Raw genomic sequence first — 17,697 nt, 5'->3', positions numbered from 1 at the left:
CTTCAGTTTGTATATACTTTCCCAAAGAAAGAATGTAATAAATAGTAGTGAGGCTCCCAGACAGCCCTGAAAAACAAACCACCACCACCAACAACAAAAAACCCTATATTTAAAGAAAACGGTGCAGTTAAATATTACACAATAGGAATCACATTCTATTTAATATTTTCAGTATAAATCTACCATTTTATATTAAGGACTAGATCACTGTTTATGGTTAATTCAAGCATTCAAACTAAGATGAATTATCATTACTATCTTCCAAGTATTAAGCAGAGCAATAAATTGCTGGGTATTAAACTATAGTAAGTAGTAAGTGAACAAACATTATATTTAAATGCACAATATACATCTACTTCTATAACTACAGACTAAGCTAAAGCAAAATAATTTCAGATTCCAGTTATGCTTTTAAAAGCGAAAAAAAATACTGAATAACTTTTTAAACTTTGCAAAACTTCACACTACCTGTTACTATTTAAGAAAATACAGTTTAAAAATGTACTGTAGTTCAATCTTACACAAACTCTTGCCACCACCTTAATTTAGGCTGTAAATATTTTGATAGCATTTTGTTAAAAAGAGTGGAACTAAAATAAAATAATATGGCAGGTCTTACTTATTGAATGTACCAAATCTGAATTCTTCACATGAAACAAATTTTCTTTTCAGATACATGCATCAAGATTTCTAGACATACCCTATTTAAAACAAATTTGATTTATGCAAATACAGGTTTATACAAAGAAACAAATTACAGGTTGATAATTCACTTTTCAAAAGGATTCACAAAAGAACTCTTTTAATTAGTAAGTTTGCCAATATATCTAAAAGTTATATTAAAAAAAAAATCAGTTTATAAACAACTCTTCAGAAATACACTCAAGGTATTAATTACAGTTAGTCATAAGAGCATCAAGCTTCAGAAACTCCTATCAGTCTTTGTCTCAATAGCTGGACAAATTATGACAGGTGAAACCAAATACATTCACTGAAAATGGCATAGAAACGCATATTTAAGATAGTCTCTGATAAATACATTTATATCTATCCTAACAATCATGAATCTACCAAATTCTTCTTTAAAAATACACACAGGGACTAGGCCAGGCAAGGTGGCTCACGCCTGTAATCCCAGCACTTTGGGAGGCCGAGGCGGGCAGATCATGAGGTCAGGAGATCGAGACCATCCTGGGTAACATGGTGAAACCCCGTCTCTACTAAAAATACAAAAAATTAGCCGGGCGTGGTGGCGGGCGCCTGTAGTCCCAGCTACTCGGGAGGCTGAGGCAGGAGAATGGTGTGAACCCGGGAGGCGGAGCTTGCCATGAGCCGAGATTGAGCCACTGCACTCCAGTCTGAGCCACAGAGTGAGATTCCATCTCAAAAAAAATATATATATACACACACACACACACACATATATACAGGAACTAGCAAATAATGCAGTTAATATGACTAAAGGTGACCCCAAGAAACCAATGGGCTAAGAGTTACTTTCCCTTCTTTGTACAAGCCGTAAGTACAAAAAGAAAAATCCAGAGATCCCCATTAGTGTTGCAGGTATTTTTTTTTTTTTTTTTTTGAGAGGGAGTCTCGCTCTGTCGCCCAGGCTGGAGTGCAGTGGCAATCTTGGCTCACTGCAAGCTCCGCCTCCTGGGTTCATGCCATTCTCCTGTCTCAGCCTCCCCAGTAGCTGGGACTACAGGCGCCCGCCACCACGCCCAGCTAATTTTTCTATTTTTAGTAGAGACGGGGTTTCACGTATTACCCAGGATGGTCTCGATCTCCTGACCTCGTGATTCACCCGCCTCCACCTCCCAAAGTGCTGGGATTACAGGTGTGAACCACCGCACCTGGCCTAATTGTTGCAGGTTTTTAAGAAGTGCTCTCACAGGTCGGAGACTACGTCTAAGAAAGGAAATCTAAATTTGATGATCTGGAAATGAAGCATTTTGGAGCAGCTAAGAGAGGCAGGAAGAAGGATCCTAATGTCCACAAACTATCACTGCCGGCTAGCTTCTTGCTCTGTCTAGAGTTGTATCCTAAGAACAAATCCACAAACACTGGCCTCTTAACTGAAGACCAAAATTAGCTATGATGTAGAGTAATCTTACTGATAACAAAAAGCAGCCTTACAATAATAAGGGGGTAAAGCTGAATGAGAAATATGACAAGGATGTAGCCACTTCAGGAAAATTAGACAGTGCAAAGAAGAAAGCTAAAAGTTCCTGGGGGGACGGGGGAGAAGAGGAGTAGGATGAACAGGGTGACAGATAGGAGAAAGAAAGGTTTAAGCAAGGGGATATGAAGAAGAAATAAAACTGAGCATCTCTTTCCATGTAAATTCCAGAGCAGGGAAAACATCATAATACACCTCTCTGAGAATGTGTCTCTGCCCTTACTAGATTTAATTACAAATTAGAATATGATCACATGGCAGTTTCTAAAAGTGTTCTGAAAATCTAAAGTATGTACATTAAACAGTAGGGGTGTTATAAGCACCCAGAAACTGTATCAAACTTGGAAAAATTTCCAAACATTTTAAAGTAAGAACATCTTCTCAGCTGGGTGAGGTGGCTCACACTTGTAATCCCAGCACTTTGAGAGGCCAAGGCAGGTGGGTCATCTGAGGTCAGGAATTCAAGACCAGCCTGGCCAACATGGTGAAACCCTGTCTCCTAAAAATACAAAAATTAGCCGGGCATGGTGGCAGGTACTTGTAATACCAGCTACTTGCAGGGCTGAGGCAGGAGAATCACATGAACCTGGGAGGTGGAGGTTGCAGTGAGCCGAGATCATGCCACTGCACTCCAGCCTGGGCAACACAGCAAGACTCTGCCTCAAAAACAAAAGAAGTTCTTTTCACGCTATGCATCTTTCTCTTTGCCTTATAAAAGCATTTAATGATATTCACAGCATTTTTCTTTTCAAACGGTGTTCATTCTGGTTATTCATCAGTAATCCAGTTATCAGTTATATATATCTATAGCTTATAAAATAAATAAATCACATAGACAAACTCTTGAGGCCTATGATTGGAAGTGTGAGGCAATAAACACGTTACTTTTTGGAGGGGCCACATTCAAGGCATATGCTGTGAAGTCAGATCCGCTGAGGCTGCAGCTGGCAGCTATCTCACCCAGGTAGCTGCTGTAGCTGTTTCTGCAGGTATGTGTTTGCTATATCATCTACTGCCATTTTGAGCTTTGGAAAGGGGGCATGGAGTCAGCTGCATGAAAAGTGTATGGATTTGTTTTTAAGTGGGATAGTTTTTAAACAAACTATAGACCTCTTCATCAGTAAAGAGTCACTGCACCAAAGTCCAGAAACCGTTCCTACTTAACCTCTGATATGTACAATAATACTCTGGTTTTGGTCTTAGGTTTTTGTGTGTTTATAACAATGAAATGTCTTTTAAAGGAAAATAAACCATACTATAATTTTTAAATTTTTTGAATAAAACATGAACATTTTAGTGTTTTAGAGCTCTGAAAGCAAAGTGCAATTTACTTTAGAAATGCTTTGAGTTACACTGACTTAGGAGTAAAGAACAACAACTTGTAAGTGAGGCAAATATCATTCTCCCTCCTCTGGGGTTAAGCTAATTAAATTTACACACAAAGAGAAGAATCTGAAATTTTTCGGGCCTAGGAAAAAAAAGCAAGAAGTAGTTTAATCCATTAACATGTGTAAGAGTAACAATGATACTTCAACAGAAAGAAGGTGGTTAACATAAAAATAAAGGACTGAGGGCAAACTTATAATATGCATTCAGTACTGTTCAGGAAAAAAGGGCAATGAAGCTGTAGAACCCACAAAAATAATCACTAAAGGGATGTTTTCTACTGCAGACACAGTGAGGCCTGATGAAAAAAGCTCTCATGCCTACCCACTCCCTGTCATTTTAATTCCATGTTTACCAGGCAACCTTCTAAACACTAATTCAGTTTTCCAGAAAGCTTAATAGAGGTCCACAATTCCCTGAAGTCAAAGAAGTTCTTAAAAACAAAAGCTCTTTCAGAACTTATCTGGCAGCAAATCCTGACATAAATGTACATGAAGTCTTTATTTACTCCACTTACTGTGAATATTCAAATTTTTTCTGCAGATATACTAATGTATTTGATTACAGTACCACCCTAGATCCCACTCGATGTTTCTTAAAATTCACTAAATACTATTTCTTCACTTTCTAAAATCTAAACAAATACGTGATTCTGAGACATATCTGAAAAGGTGTCCCCCCTACCCCTGGAAGTAAATATAAATATTCTAACTCCTGGAAATGAGAGCCCTCTTCACTAGCCCCCAGTCCCCTAGCAGCAGAAAAAATAAATCAGTATTCTTCTTTATACTTCAATGTTATATAAATTTAAGTAATGTGAGTCTGCTGCCAAGAATCTGATCATTTCTGGTTATGTTGGTAAAGCCCAACTCCAGACTACAAGATCAATTACCAGACCCTATATGATCACAATCAAGGTGGCACATACCTACCTAGAATCTCTTTCTGAAGCCTTCTGATTTCTAAGCCAAGGGAAGCCTGTTTGTCTTCCACCCTCCCTGACTGATGTGTCAGAAGACAAACCAACAGTTAATCTATATCCCCTCTCAATCCTACCTCACTGACAGCCTTCATTCACCTTCCACAAAACATAGGGGAAAAAGGTAAAAAATTAAAATAGAATACAGTTACTACCTGGTAACTTAATTTTTATCAAATTAAGTTAGTGGAAAATCATTGAATATTTAAGTATGATCTCTAAGAAATTAAACGTAAGATTCTTCACGTTGCTTAACAAGACATAATACTAGACCAGATAGATGACACTGATGACAGGTACCAAATAGATAATCATGATGATTTTCTGATCTCGGTTTAGAGTCCTAAAGATTCCAAATATTTTTTCTAATGGTTAAGTAAAAAAGAAATATTTAGATAAATTTTGAATCTACACATTTAGATTTTCATTTATTTCACTTAGAAAACTCAACAAGAAATCATACAAAATATATAGATGACATTAGCATTTATTAAACATGAAGAAGTCTGAGTTGAACCTACAAAATTTTAAAAGCAAAATTAGGAAATGTATATATAAGGTGCTAGTAGCTGACTCACTGAGCATGTCTGCCTCAAGTCCTCTGTGAAATACGACTGGTAAAAATATTAACTATATTCAGTGCATTTTAAAAATTGTCCTTAATAACTTTCTTATAATTACTAAAGTAACACCTGATATTTGCAGAGAATCAAGAAAATCTGAGGTACACAGAAGAAAATTACAATCATTCTTAATCTTATCATCCAAAGATAAAGTTTATATGAAATTACGTTACAGTTTTTCCATGTTATTAGTTCTTCTGAAACACCATTTCTAATAACTGCATACTAACCCATCCATCATGTGGCTATAATTTCATTATTCTATCATTGGATATTTACAGTCATTTAAAATTCTCACTTTACTATAGATATGCAACACAGCAATTTAACATCTTTGTACATAAACCACAGAATGACCTCTAAGAGTCTCTTTTGCCCATTTCTTTTAGTAAAGCTTTAAGTTTTTTCCTATTGAGCTAAATAAGTTCTTTTCATATTAATGTGGCCAATCACATATTAATCCTAAACATTCTATTTGTCTTTATACTTTAACCAAGCCATTTGATTCAATAGTTTAACTCACCTCATAACATAATCACATCTTAAGAGTTTAGTAAAAAGGAACTTTTGGTCCATCCCTAATTCAGAGGCAAAATATTATTTTCCCTCTTGAGACAACTAAGGCCCAAAGAAACCTTTCAAAAAAGAGTGTGTGCCTGATTATTAAGAAAGTTTAACAGTTACAGCCCAGCAATTTCCATTCTCATCTCATTACTGAAAACAATCTTTCAAATAGAAATATCAGGCAATTAGCACTTCAGGCTAACAGTGTAGAAGGGCTTATAATAAAAAGCAATGTCCTCTTTTCTGTGTATCTCCTCTGGGGACATTTTTTGTTTTATTTTGGTCTCTTTCATGTTTCAAATGTCTCGAGAATTTTGGTTATCTGTCCACATTTATGAATAAAGCAATAAGAAACTAACCAAGAACTATACATATAGATAGGCTTGTTGATTGGGAAATTAGTTTTAGGGTTAATCTTGCCTGTATTTGCTTCCCGCTCCTGATTTCCTACCTAACCTGGTGTTTGAGTTCACTTGGTTTTGGCAGCTTGGCTATCTCTTTAGGTGTATTCTCTGTATTCTGAACTGTGGCCTCCTCTGTCTGCTTTGCTTCATTATTTACACTGTTCTTCTGCTTTCCATCTTCAGAAAATCTGTTGAAATAGCTTGGCTGCTAATGGCTGGCTCCATTCTTGTTCTCTAGTCATTATGGATTATTCCTTTTAAAAATTGCTTTACTACTAGTTTAGTCTGGCTTTGGAAGGGAGAGGAGATAAAAAATAAGCTCTTGTGATATCCCCAGTCTGCCATCTTTACTTGGAAATCCTTTCATGTTAAAGATGAAGAAACTAAGGCCTATGGAAGTAAAATGACTTGTTTGATATTGATGCAGGATTTTTCTAGTGTCCTATTGCCAGCCGGAAATCTTCTCTGGCGGGTAGCACCCCTGCCCAGGCCTCACTTAGTTCTGAGCTGGCCACTAGGCTTGCTCTGCCCACCCAGGCTGGCAGGCTACACTCGGTTCACGCTGCCAGCCTGGATCCCATGTCTACTGAGGGCGAGCCAGGCACAGAGCAGCAAGGGATACGTGAACAAGCGAGTGTGGGATCCAGCCATGGTGCACAGCCAGGTGTGCCGGCTGCTGTGGTGGGGTGGGCAGCTCCAGGCACTGGCTTCGTGCGAGGCTGTGGCTGGACCAGGCATACTACAGTGGCTTTCACCTTGGGTGCCAGCATCAGGATGAGGGGAAGGCAGTGGTGCCTGAAAACTTGGAGATGCCAGCAACTGTGTAGCCCCAAAGGGGGCGTTACAGTGTGTGAAACCTCGTCTTTACTAAAAATATAAAAACTAGCTGGGTATGGTGGTGGATGCCTGTAATCCCAGCTACTCAGGAGGCTGAGGCAGGAGAACTGCTTGAACCCAGGAGAAGGAGGGTTCAGTGAGCCCACACAGTGCCACTGCACTCCAGTCTTGGCCACAGAGGGAGACTCAGCCTTTCACAAAGAAAAAAAACTTGATGTAGAAAACATGTATGTGTGACAAATCACCATTGAATAAACCATCACAAAAACACCGACGAGTAAAATGCAGAATTAACAATTTGACTGAGACCCAAATGACCCACTCATACTTGAGAGACATATCCCTGACACATCCAATCCATTCACTAAACAGAGAAGCAATTCATTCCTTTTTTCCTGCAAGCTAAAACTATAAATCAAGATGTTCAAAAGCAACAAAATGAGGTCCACAAATTAGGTAAGAGAAGCGTACATTTATAAAAACTAGCCAAATATCCATCCAATCCTAATTATATTAAGAAAACTCTAAATATAGGTGACATGCCACTTAATAATACATTTGTATGTGTGATACATACATACAAATGATGATCCACTTCAAAATCATATATAAGAAAAAGACACCCCATGAGAGTTACAAAGGAATGGCTACCTGAAGTCTGAAGCATTTCCTCCTGTCGAACAAATGCGACAAAATAAAATGAGAAAGAAAATGTTATGATATCTAAATTATCACACAAATATAAAGAATTGAACATAATCAAGTAAGAGCAGTTACAGTCAGTCCATGATACCGGGATCATTGTCTTTACTTGAAGGGAAGAAAAAGAAAATGGATTCTCTTGGATGTGGCAAGATGGCCAAATAGGTACAGCTCCGGTTGGCAGCTCCAAGTGAGACCAACACAGAAGGCAGGTGATTTCTACATTTCCAACTAATGTAGAAATGTAGAAATCATCTCACTGGGACTGGTTAGGCAGTGGGTGCAGCCCATGTGTGTAGGGCAAGCAGAAGCAGGGTGGGGTGTTGCCTCACCAGGGAAGTGCAAAGAGCGGGGAGAAGTGAGGGGGCTCTCTTTCCCAGTCAAGGGAAGCCATGAGGGACTGTGCTATCCGACCCAGATACTATGCTTTTCCCATGGTTTTTTGTAATCTGAAGACTAGGAGATTCCCTCGTGTGCCTACACCACCAAGGCCCTGGGTTTCAAGCTCAAAGCTGGGCGACTATTCAGGCAGACACCGAGTTAGCTGCAGGTTTGTTTTTTTATTTCCGTACTCCAGTGGTGCCTGGAATCCGGGCGAGACAGAACCGTTCACTCGCCTGGAAAGGGGGCTGAAGCCAGGGAACCAAGTGGTCTCGCTCAGTAGGTCCCACTCCCATGAAGGCCAGCAAGCTAAGAACCACTGGCTTGAAATTCTCGCTGCCAGCACAAGTCTGAAGTTGACCTGGGCCAACAGAGCTTGGTGGGGGGAGGGGCATCCACCATTACTGAGGCTTAAGTAGGCTCTTTTCCTCTGACAGTACTAAGGACTGGGAGGAACTCAACATAATGCAACAAAGCGGCTGTGGCCAGACTGCCTCTCTAGATTCCTCCTCTCTGGGCAGGGCATCTCTGAAAGAAAGACAGCAGCCCCAGTCAGGGGCTTACAGATAAACCTCCCATCTCCCTGGGATAGAGCACCTGGGGGAAGCAGCACCTGTGGGCACAGCTTCAGCAGACTTAAACGTTCCTGCCTGCCGGCTCTGAAGAGAGCAGTGGATGCAGACAAGGAGGGCTTTCCCAGGATGGTGTTTGAGCTCCACTAAGGGACAAACTGCCTCCTCAACTGGGTCCCTGACCTCCATGCCTCCTGACTGGAAGAGTCCTCCCAACAAGGGTTGACAGACACCTCATACAAGAGAGCTCTGGCTGGCATCAGGCTGGTGCCCCTCTGGGACGAAGCTTCAGGAGAAAGGAGCAGGCAGCAATCTTCGCTGTTCTGCAACCTCTGCTGGTTTTACCCAGGCAAATAGGGTCTGGAGTAGACCTCCAGCAAACTGCAGCAGACCTGCAGAAGAGGGGCCTGTTAGAAGAAAAACTAACAAACAGAAGGCAGCAACATGAACATCAACAAAAAAGACCCTCACACAAAACCCCATCCAAAGTAAATCCATGAAGATGAGGAAACACCAGCACAAAAATGCTGAAAATTTCAAAAACCAGAATGCCTCTTCTCCTCCAAACGATCGCAACTCCTCTCCAGCAAGGACACAAAACTGAATGGAGAATGACTTTGATGAATTGACATAAGTAGGCTTCAGAAGGTGGGTAATAACAAACTCCTCTAGGCTAAAGGAGCATGTTCTAACCCAATGCAAGGAAGCTAAGAACTCTGACAAAAGGTTACAGGAACTGCTAACTAAAGCAACCAGTTTGGAGAAGAACATAAATGACCTGATGGAGATGAAAAACACAGCACGAAAACTTCATGAAGCATACACAAGTATCAAGAGCCAAATCGATAAAGAGTAAGAAAGGATATCAGAGACTGAAGATCAACTTACTGAAATAAGGCGTGGAGACGATATTAGAGAAAAAAGAATGAAAAGGAATGAACAAAGACTTCAAGAAATATATGGGACTATGTGACAAGACCAAGACTATGATTGACTGAGGTTCCTGAAAGTGGTTTCTTTGAAACCACGAGAACAAGGAGACAATGTGCCGGAATCTCTGGGACACAGCTAAAGCAGTGTTTAGAGGGAAATTTATAGCACTAAATGCCCACATCAGAAAGTGGGAAAGACCTAAAATCAACACCCTACTGTCACAATGAAAAGAACTAGAGAAGCAACAGCAAACAAATTCAAAAGCTAGCAGAAGACAAGAAATAACTAAGATCAGAGCAGAACTGAAGGAGACAGAGACCTGAAAAACCCTTCAAAAAAAATCAATGAATTGGAGCTGATTTTTTGAAAAGACTAATTAAATAGACTGCTGACCAGACTAACAAAGAAGAAGAGAAGAATCAAATAGACACAATAAAAATGATAAAGCATTCCCTTTGAAAACCAGTACTAGACAACGATGACCTCTCTCACCACTCCTATTCAACGTAGTATTGGAAGTTCTGGCCAGAGCAATCAAACAAAAGAAAGAAATAAAGGGTATCCAAATAGGAAGAGAGGAAGTCAAATTGTCTGTTTGTAAATGATATGATTGTATATTTAGAAAATCCCATCTCAGCCCAAAAACTCCTTAAGCTGATAAACAACTTTAGCAAAGTCTCAGGATATGAAATCAACGTGCAAAAATTGCAAGCATTCCTATACACCAATAATAGATAAGCAGGGAGCCAAATCAGGAGTGAACTCCCATTCACAATTGCTACAAAGAAAATAAAATACCTAGGAATACAAACAAGAGACACAAAGGACCTCTTCAAGGAGAACTACAAACCACTGCTCAAAGAAGTAAGAGAGAAAACAAATGGAAAAACCTTCCATGCTCATGGATTGGAATAATCAATATTGTGAAAATGGCCATACTGCTGAAAGTAATTTATACATTCAATGCTATTCCCATCAAGCTACCATTGACTTTCTTCATATAACTAGAAAAAAAATTACTTTAAATTTCATATGGAACCAAGAAAGAGCCCACATAGCCAAAACAATCCTAAGCAAAAATAACAAGCCTGAAGGCATCACGCTACCTGACTTCAAACTACACTACAAGGCTAAAAGAGCTTGGTACTGGTACCAAAACAGACATATAGATGAATGGAACAAAACAGAGGCCTCAGAAATAACACCACACATCTACAACCATCTCATCTTTGACAAACCTGACAAAAACATGCAATGGGGGAAGGATTCCCTATTTAATAAATGGTGCTGGGAAAACTGGCTAGCCATATGCAGAAAACAGAAACTGGACCCCTTCCTTACGCCTTACGACCAACTCAAGATGGATTAAAGACTAAAATGTAAAACCTAAAATCAAAAAACCCTAGAAGAAAACCTAGGCAATACCATTCAGGACACAGGCATGGGCAAAGACTTCATGATTAAAACACCAAAAGCAATGGTAACAAAAACCAAAACTGACAAATGGGATCTACTTAAAGAGCTTCTGCTCAGCAAAAGAAACTATCATCAGAGTGAATAGGCAACCTACAGAATGGGAGAAAATTTTTGCAATATATCCATCTGACAAAGGGCTAATATACTGAATCTACAAAAGGAACTTAAATTTACAAGAAAAAAAAACCATCAAAAAGTGGGCAAAGGATATGAACACACACTTCACACACACAAAAAAAAAGACATTTATGCTGCCAACAAACATGAAAAAAAGCTCATCATCACTGGTCATTAGAGAAATGCAAATCAAAACCACAATGATATACCATCTCATGCCAATTAGAATGGCAGTCATTGGCCGGGCGCGGTGGCTCAAGCCTGTAATCCCAGCACTTTGGGAGGCCGAGACGGGCGGATCATGAGGTCAGGAGATCGAGACCATCCTGGCTAACACGGTGAAACCCCGTCTCTACTAAAAACTACAAAAAACTAGCCGGGTGACGTGGCGGCGCCTGTAGTCCCAGCTACCCGGGAGGCTGAGGCAGGAGAATGGCGTGAACCCAGGAGATGGAGCTTGCAGTGAGCTGAGATCCGGCCACAGCACTCCAGCCTGGGTGACAGAGCGAGACTCCGTCTCAAAAAAACAAAACAAAACAAAAAAAAGAATGGCAGTCATTAAAAAGTCAGGAAACAACAGATGCTGGAGAGAATGTGGAGAAATATAAACACTTTTACACTGCTGGTGGGAGCGTAAATTACTTCAACCATTGTGGAAGACAGTGTGGTGATTCCTCAAGGATCTGGAACCGGAAATACCATTTGACCCAGCAATTCCACTACTGGGTATATACCCAAAGGATTATAAATCATTCTACTATAAAGACACATGCACATATATGTTTACTGCAGCACTATTTACAATAGCAAAGACTTGCAACCAACCCAAATGCCCATCAATGATAGGCTGGATAGAGAAAATGTGGAACATATACATCATGGAATACTATGCAGCCATAAAAAAGCATGAGTTTATGTCCTTTGCTGGGACATGGATGAAGCTGGAAACCATCATCCTCAGCAAACTAATACAAGAACAGAAAACTAACACCGCATGTTCTCACTCATAAGTGAGAATTGAACAACGAGAACACATGGATACAGGGAGGGGAACATCACACACCCAGGCCTTTCAGGGGGTGGGGGAAAAGAGGAGGTAGGAGCATTAGGACAAATATCAAATGCATGCAGGGCTTAAAACCCACATGATGGGTTGATAGGTATAGTAAACCACCATCGTACATGTATACCTATGTAACAAACCTGCACGTTCAGCACATGTATCCCAGAACTTAAAATAAAATTTAAAAAAGCAAAAAAGTACTTCCTTTGTAGCAGTAACTAGGAACAAATATAGATGGAAAAAAAAAAGATAAAAGATAAAAAAGAAAAATTCTAGCACTATATGACTACTTTCATTCTCTTAACTCCTAAATGTTAATGTTCTATCTTTGACCAACTTCCCCAACACTATAACCAAAAGGGGCACTTCCACCCACATCTTTGGTCCACCAACTACAGGTAGTAACTTCCAAATCTGTATCTCCAGCCACAATCTGTCTCCTGAGTATCATACCAACATATATCTCTCTAAACATCTTCACGTAACTGTTCCATGAGAATGTTTAGCACAAAGCACACCAAATTGAACTCATTCCCAATCTGTTCCTCCTATATGACTATTCTGGTTACTGGTATCATGCTCCAAACCTGAGAGTTATCCATTCTGTTTTCTTCTCCTTCACTAATACTGTATTAGTCAACAAGTCAAGTTCCAATCTACTTTAAAAGGAAAAAAAAAAAAATTTCATACATCTATATCCTCCATTTTCAAGGCCTCTGTCTTGGTTTAGGCATATACCTATTTGAGACTGGGATTACTACATCCATCTACTAACAGTTCTCCCTACTTTCAATCTGGCTTTTACTTCAATTATTCCTCTATGTTGCTGCCAACATCATCTTTCTAGAATACAATTTATATCATTTCCACCATTTAAGAAGCTTTCAATGATTCAAAATAAAAACTTAAAACCCTTAGGAGAATATCCTGTCTCCTGCCACCTCTTTAGCTTTATTTCTTCCTCATCTTCCATGTAAAACACTAAATCCCAAACACAATACTGCAGTTCCTGGAAAAAAGTCATACTGTTTCTTACCTCGATGCCTCTGCATATGTTATTCCCTCTTTCTAAAAGGTTCTCTTTTTGACATGGTAAATTTGACCTACTCAAGACTTAACCATCTTGTATAGCTTTCGACTTCCTCCATTCCTCCTTGATCCCACAGCATTTAATAGACTCTCTTTCATACTATATTACAATTGTCTATCCTTTTCTACTAAACTTTGAACACTGTGAAAGTAAAAATACATTTATTATTCATTTTTGTGTCCTAAATGCCTAGCACATTGTCTGGAAATAGCAATTGATCAAAACTATCTGAAAAATGTTTATGCCTTTTTCTAGAAACAAAACACTTAAAAAACATTCCCCAACAGACACAGAACAAAACAGGTACTTAAGAAAAACAACAGGAACTAGGCAAGAGGCAACTGAGAAAAATAAACGGGACAGAAAAAGAAAAATTAAACACATGAAGTCTCTTCAGGTAGCTCCTGAGAGCACACTCTTGCGTGCTCTTTGTTTCATATTCTCTCACCAACATGTTTTATCTATTTAATCTTCAATGCTTATTCTGATTTCCTAGAAAATAAGTGGTAGGCACAGAGAGAAAAATAGAAAGCCTTACTTAAATCAACTATTCCTCAAAATTGAGCAGTCAGAACTTTTAAAATGCCATAGTAAGACCCCTGATCTATGGAGTCTCAATTTCACTTCTAATAGTTACCTCCTAAGAGTTGAGATTACAATGCACATTTTACAAACCAGTTATCGTACACTCTCCCTGAATAGATTCCCAAAAACTCTTCCTGAACTTTATTTTTTCTCTTATGGAGAGAAATTATACAAATTCACTATTTACTCTGTAAACATGCTTTTACATTTATATACTTAAAATACTTTCCTTCCACGTTGCCCCAGTTGGTCCTTGAACAAAAACTTCCCCCAGCTGAATTCTCTCTACTATTATATTGCCAGTTTTCCAGGATCACAAATGAAAGGAACTAGAGAACTCTCTTCCAAATACGGGGCCTCTAGTGTTCTTGATCCCTTTCTTTTCTTCAGTGGTAACTTACCCAACGTTGCCCACTGATGTAAAACAAATTCAGAATCCATTCAAGTTCACAATTAAGTTGAGATATGTGTGAGGGATTGGGATTGTGTAGACCAGACTCTACATAACGTATAAAGTTAGAAATCCACAACAGTTACTCTTAGTTTGATGTAAACGTAACCATTAAGTAATATTCAAACAACAGGTGCCAAGTTTGTAATAAGCACTAACTGAAAAATAAAGGCATACAAATCCATGTCATATCTAGCAGTATCTAGTATAACAGTCATAAATTAGATGTTTTGAAGAACATGTGGGGGAAAAAAAGACTTGGAAGTCTTAAATATATTACTCTCTGGTGATAAAACTTTTCTAGCCAGGTTTTTTTCCCCCTCCAATCATTAGCTCTTCTCTAGCCCTACTCTTGAAAAAAGACTAGTTCTTCAAGTATCTTTCTTGGTAGGATCCAACCTACCACGTCTAACTCCCAGGCTTAGGTTAAGCTGCCTTGCAACTGTGATAATTATGTTATCCAAAGAGATCACTATGTTTAAATTTCTCTTTACCCAGCTGCCAATTCATTAATTCCAGTAGATCAACAATGGTCCGGGAAGACAGGAAAACTGTTCTCTACAGACGTATGTCAACTAATAAGTCCAAAAGGAATGAGGGAACCCAATGGCAAAACCCATCAATGAATGCTAAGATTAGTAGTCATCTGAAAGCCTGAGAGTACCTACCCCCAGATATGTATTAATTTCAAAAGGGAAATAGTAAGTTTACAGTAGAGATACCAGGCGGACTATTACTTTAACCAAGTGATCACAGTTATCGTTACCAGTAAGAAGTCATGTTAATATCACATGACCTCTGACATTAAGTGTTGAGAAGAACACTTCAGCCCCTGTGGTATTCTCAGTAATGCGTAACATCAATTAAACCATGAGAAAACATCAGACAAACCCAAATTGAGAGGCATTCCACAAAGTTAACAGACCAGTACTTTTCAAAAAATTATCAAGGTAATGAAAGATAGTCTTGAAGACGAGGAACTCTCACAGAATGGAGATTAAGGAAAAAGAATGACTAAATGCATTGTAGAATCCCCATTGGATCCTGGAACAGAAAAAGGACATTAGTGAAAGGGCTGGCAAATTGTAAATAAAGCCTGTAGTTAACAGCATATTGTAGCAATGTTAATTTCTTGCTTTTGATCACTGTACCCTGATAATGTAAGATGCTAACATAGGGGGAAACAGGATGTAGGGAACTCTGTACTGTCTTTCTAACTCTCCTGTATGTTTAAAATTATTCCAAGAGTTTTAAAAAGCTCAATTCCAGTTACCAAGCCTACTAGGTCAACTAACACATTTTTTATTTATGCAGTTCTTTTTTATACCCTCTTTCTCTCCTACAACCTATTTATCAAATTTTTTTCTGAGTTGCTACTCTTTCCTACTTTTTCCCTAAAAGGCTTCCAAGTGCTTACATTTTAAGACTTCTCAAAAAAACCTTATTTCCTCCCAACAGAGAGCTACTCTCCTTCCTGTACGGCCACAAAATGACCTACCTTAGAAGATGTAAAATACTTTAATACAGTATCTTATAGCTTCGTAACAATTAGCAATAAACAAGTGCTTGTAAATACATTTACATACGTAAATTTTGAGATGCATAAACACTTATTATTTTATAGATGAGAAAATAAGACCAGAAAAATTAAGTGATTGACACTTAATATTAATAAATGTCAGAGACTGAATCTGAATCCAGTTCTTCAGGCTCCAAAACCAAATTACCTTATTAAAATAAAGTGCTCTGTACCTGAAAAGCTTCAACTTCCTTGGCTTCAGGCAAGCGAATTACATCAAATACACCATGATTTTCAAGAAAGTTCTAAATTTCCCGATTGTTCTAAATGTCGCTCTTAAAAGCTTCAATAATTATTCAAATAAGAATTCTGGAAATCAGTGCAAATTTTGTGCTCACCCTAACCATTCTTTTGATTTTTTTTAAAAAAGCAGACTTTAGTCAACTCCCCTTCAACTTTTTAGGCCGAAGAATCGCTTACCTCTATTTTCATACCAGCTCCAACTCATGCTTTCAAATATCTGAGCTGTCATTCCAATCTCTAATTCCATTCATTTCTTTACATTTGCAAATGAAAACTTGGGGCAATCCTGCAGGGCCCCGAGCCCCACGAAATACTCTGAATATCTTTTGTCCTTCACTCAAAAATACCAAAAAAAAAGTCAAACGACTTATTGCTAATGCATGTGTCTGTTTAACATTTACCGCAATGGTGCAGGGCGATGTAACACTGACTTGAGCCCCGGAGGAAACAACTTTCACCTGACTTAACTGGCACCCGCATTTTTCTCCTTCACAGTTTGTAATCTCCTGCCTTTTGTAATCTATGGTCTTTTTCATGTTACTGATTTCTATATCAGCCAAGTGAGAAAATTATTTAAACCAAACCAAAACAGCTGAGATTAAAGAAATAATAAGTTACGGAAATAAGCCTTTAAATTTGAAAACTAATAAGAGAAGCACTAATTTATTAATGGGCGCTTACTATGTGCAAAGGCACTTAAAAGAACAAAAAGCTCCTGAAGTCTTTGAGCACTTAACGACGACTTGCTCATTTTTGTGACCTCCTATCCTCACCCTTCCAGCACCTGGCATCTGCAGGAGCTGAAAAGTTGAGCTGAATTGGGGACGCTGAAGTAACAGGATATGCTCCAGTGAGACACCCGTGGGAGAAATTTTGGAAAGTGTTATCGAACAGCATTACGCTGTTTAATTCAAACAGAACAGGTTGCTGCTCTGTTTAACCCCGCATGGGGGACTGGAACGAGAAACCTGGACACCGAGGGACCCCAAAGGTCTTGGGCAGAGAAAAGGGGGCGTCACTTGCCTCCCATTCCTGCAAGAAACGCTGGGCCTCGTCAGAACCAACGATCTTATGTCTCCTAAATTCGTCTTTCACGTACTGGTCGCCCAGGGCTTTGAGGTCCGGAGGCAGAACACGGTGCAGCTGCAAGACGCGCTTGTACAATGCCCGGACTCGAAAAACGTGCCGCCCCGGCATAGCGCCGCGGGTCAAGCGACGACTGCGCCTGCGCAGAGGGACGAGCCGTTCCAGCCCTTTGCGAAATCGCTTATTAGTGAACCGGAAGGCAGACGAAAGAGGGCGCGCGACCTCTATCCGGTTTGGTCCCTTCCGGAATCAGGTCCTTCCGGAAACCCAAGCTCCGATGCGGGCGGAAAACGGGTCGGTCCTTCTCTAGGAGGGGCGTGGCCCTCGTGGAATCGCGCCTGCGCCTCGTTGTGGCTTCTTCTGGGCAGCGTCCTGGCAACACAGACCTTGAAAGAGGGAGGTCAGTCGTGGGCAGTTGTCACTTCTCAGTCCCACTCCACTGTC

The 17,697-nt window shown here is 39.5% G+C and overlaps 1 protein-coding gene across 1 annotated transcript in view; it reads right to left on the bottom strand.

The window, feature by feature from the left end:
* Nucleotides 1-17,456, bottom strand: part of SDHAF3 (succinate dehydrogenase complex assembly factor 3) — a 77,401-nt gene extending 59,945 nt beyond the window's left edge. The window contains exon 1 of the mRNA XM_033193058.1: nucleotides 17,191-17,456. Within this exon, the coding sequence (XP_033048949.1) occupies nucleotides 17,191-17,364 (174 nt within the window). The 5' untranslated portion in view covers nucleotides 17,365-17,456. The remainder of the gene's footprint in view (nucleotides 1-17,190) is intronic.
* Between the last annotated feature and the right edge of the window lie 241 nt (nucleotides 17,457-17,697).

Source organism: Trachypithecus francoisi, unplaced genomic scaffold, assembly GCF_009764315.1.
Source record: "Trachypithecus francoisi isolate TF-2019V2 unplaced genomic scaffold, Tfra_2.0 Lachesis_group4, whole genome shotgun sequence".
Taxonomy (NCBI): Eukaryota; Metazoa; Chordata; class Mammalia; order Primates; family Cercopithecidae; genus Trachypithecus; species Trachypithecus francoisi.
Note: the sequence above shows the minus strand (reverse complement) of the source record. Positions and strands in the feature narration are given on the sequence as shown.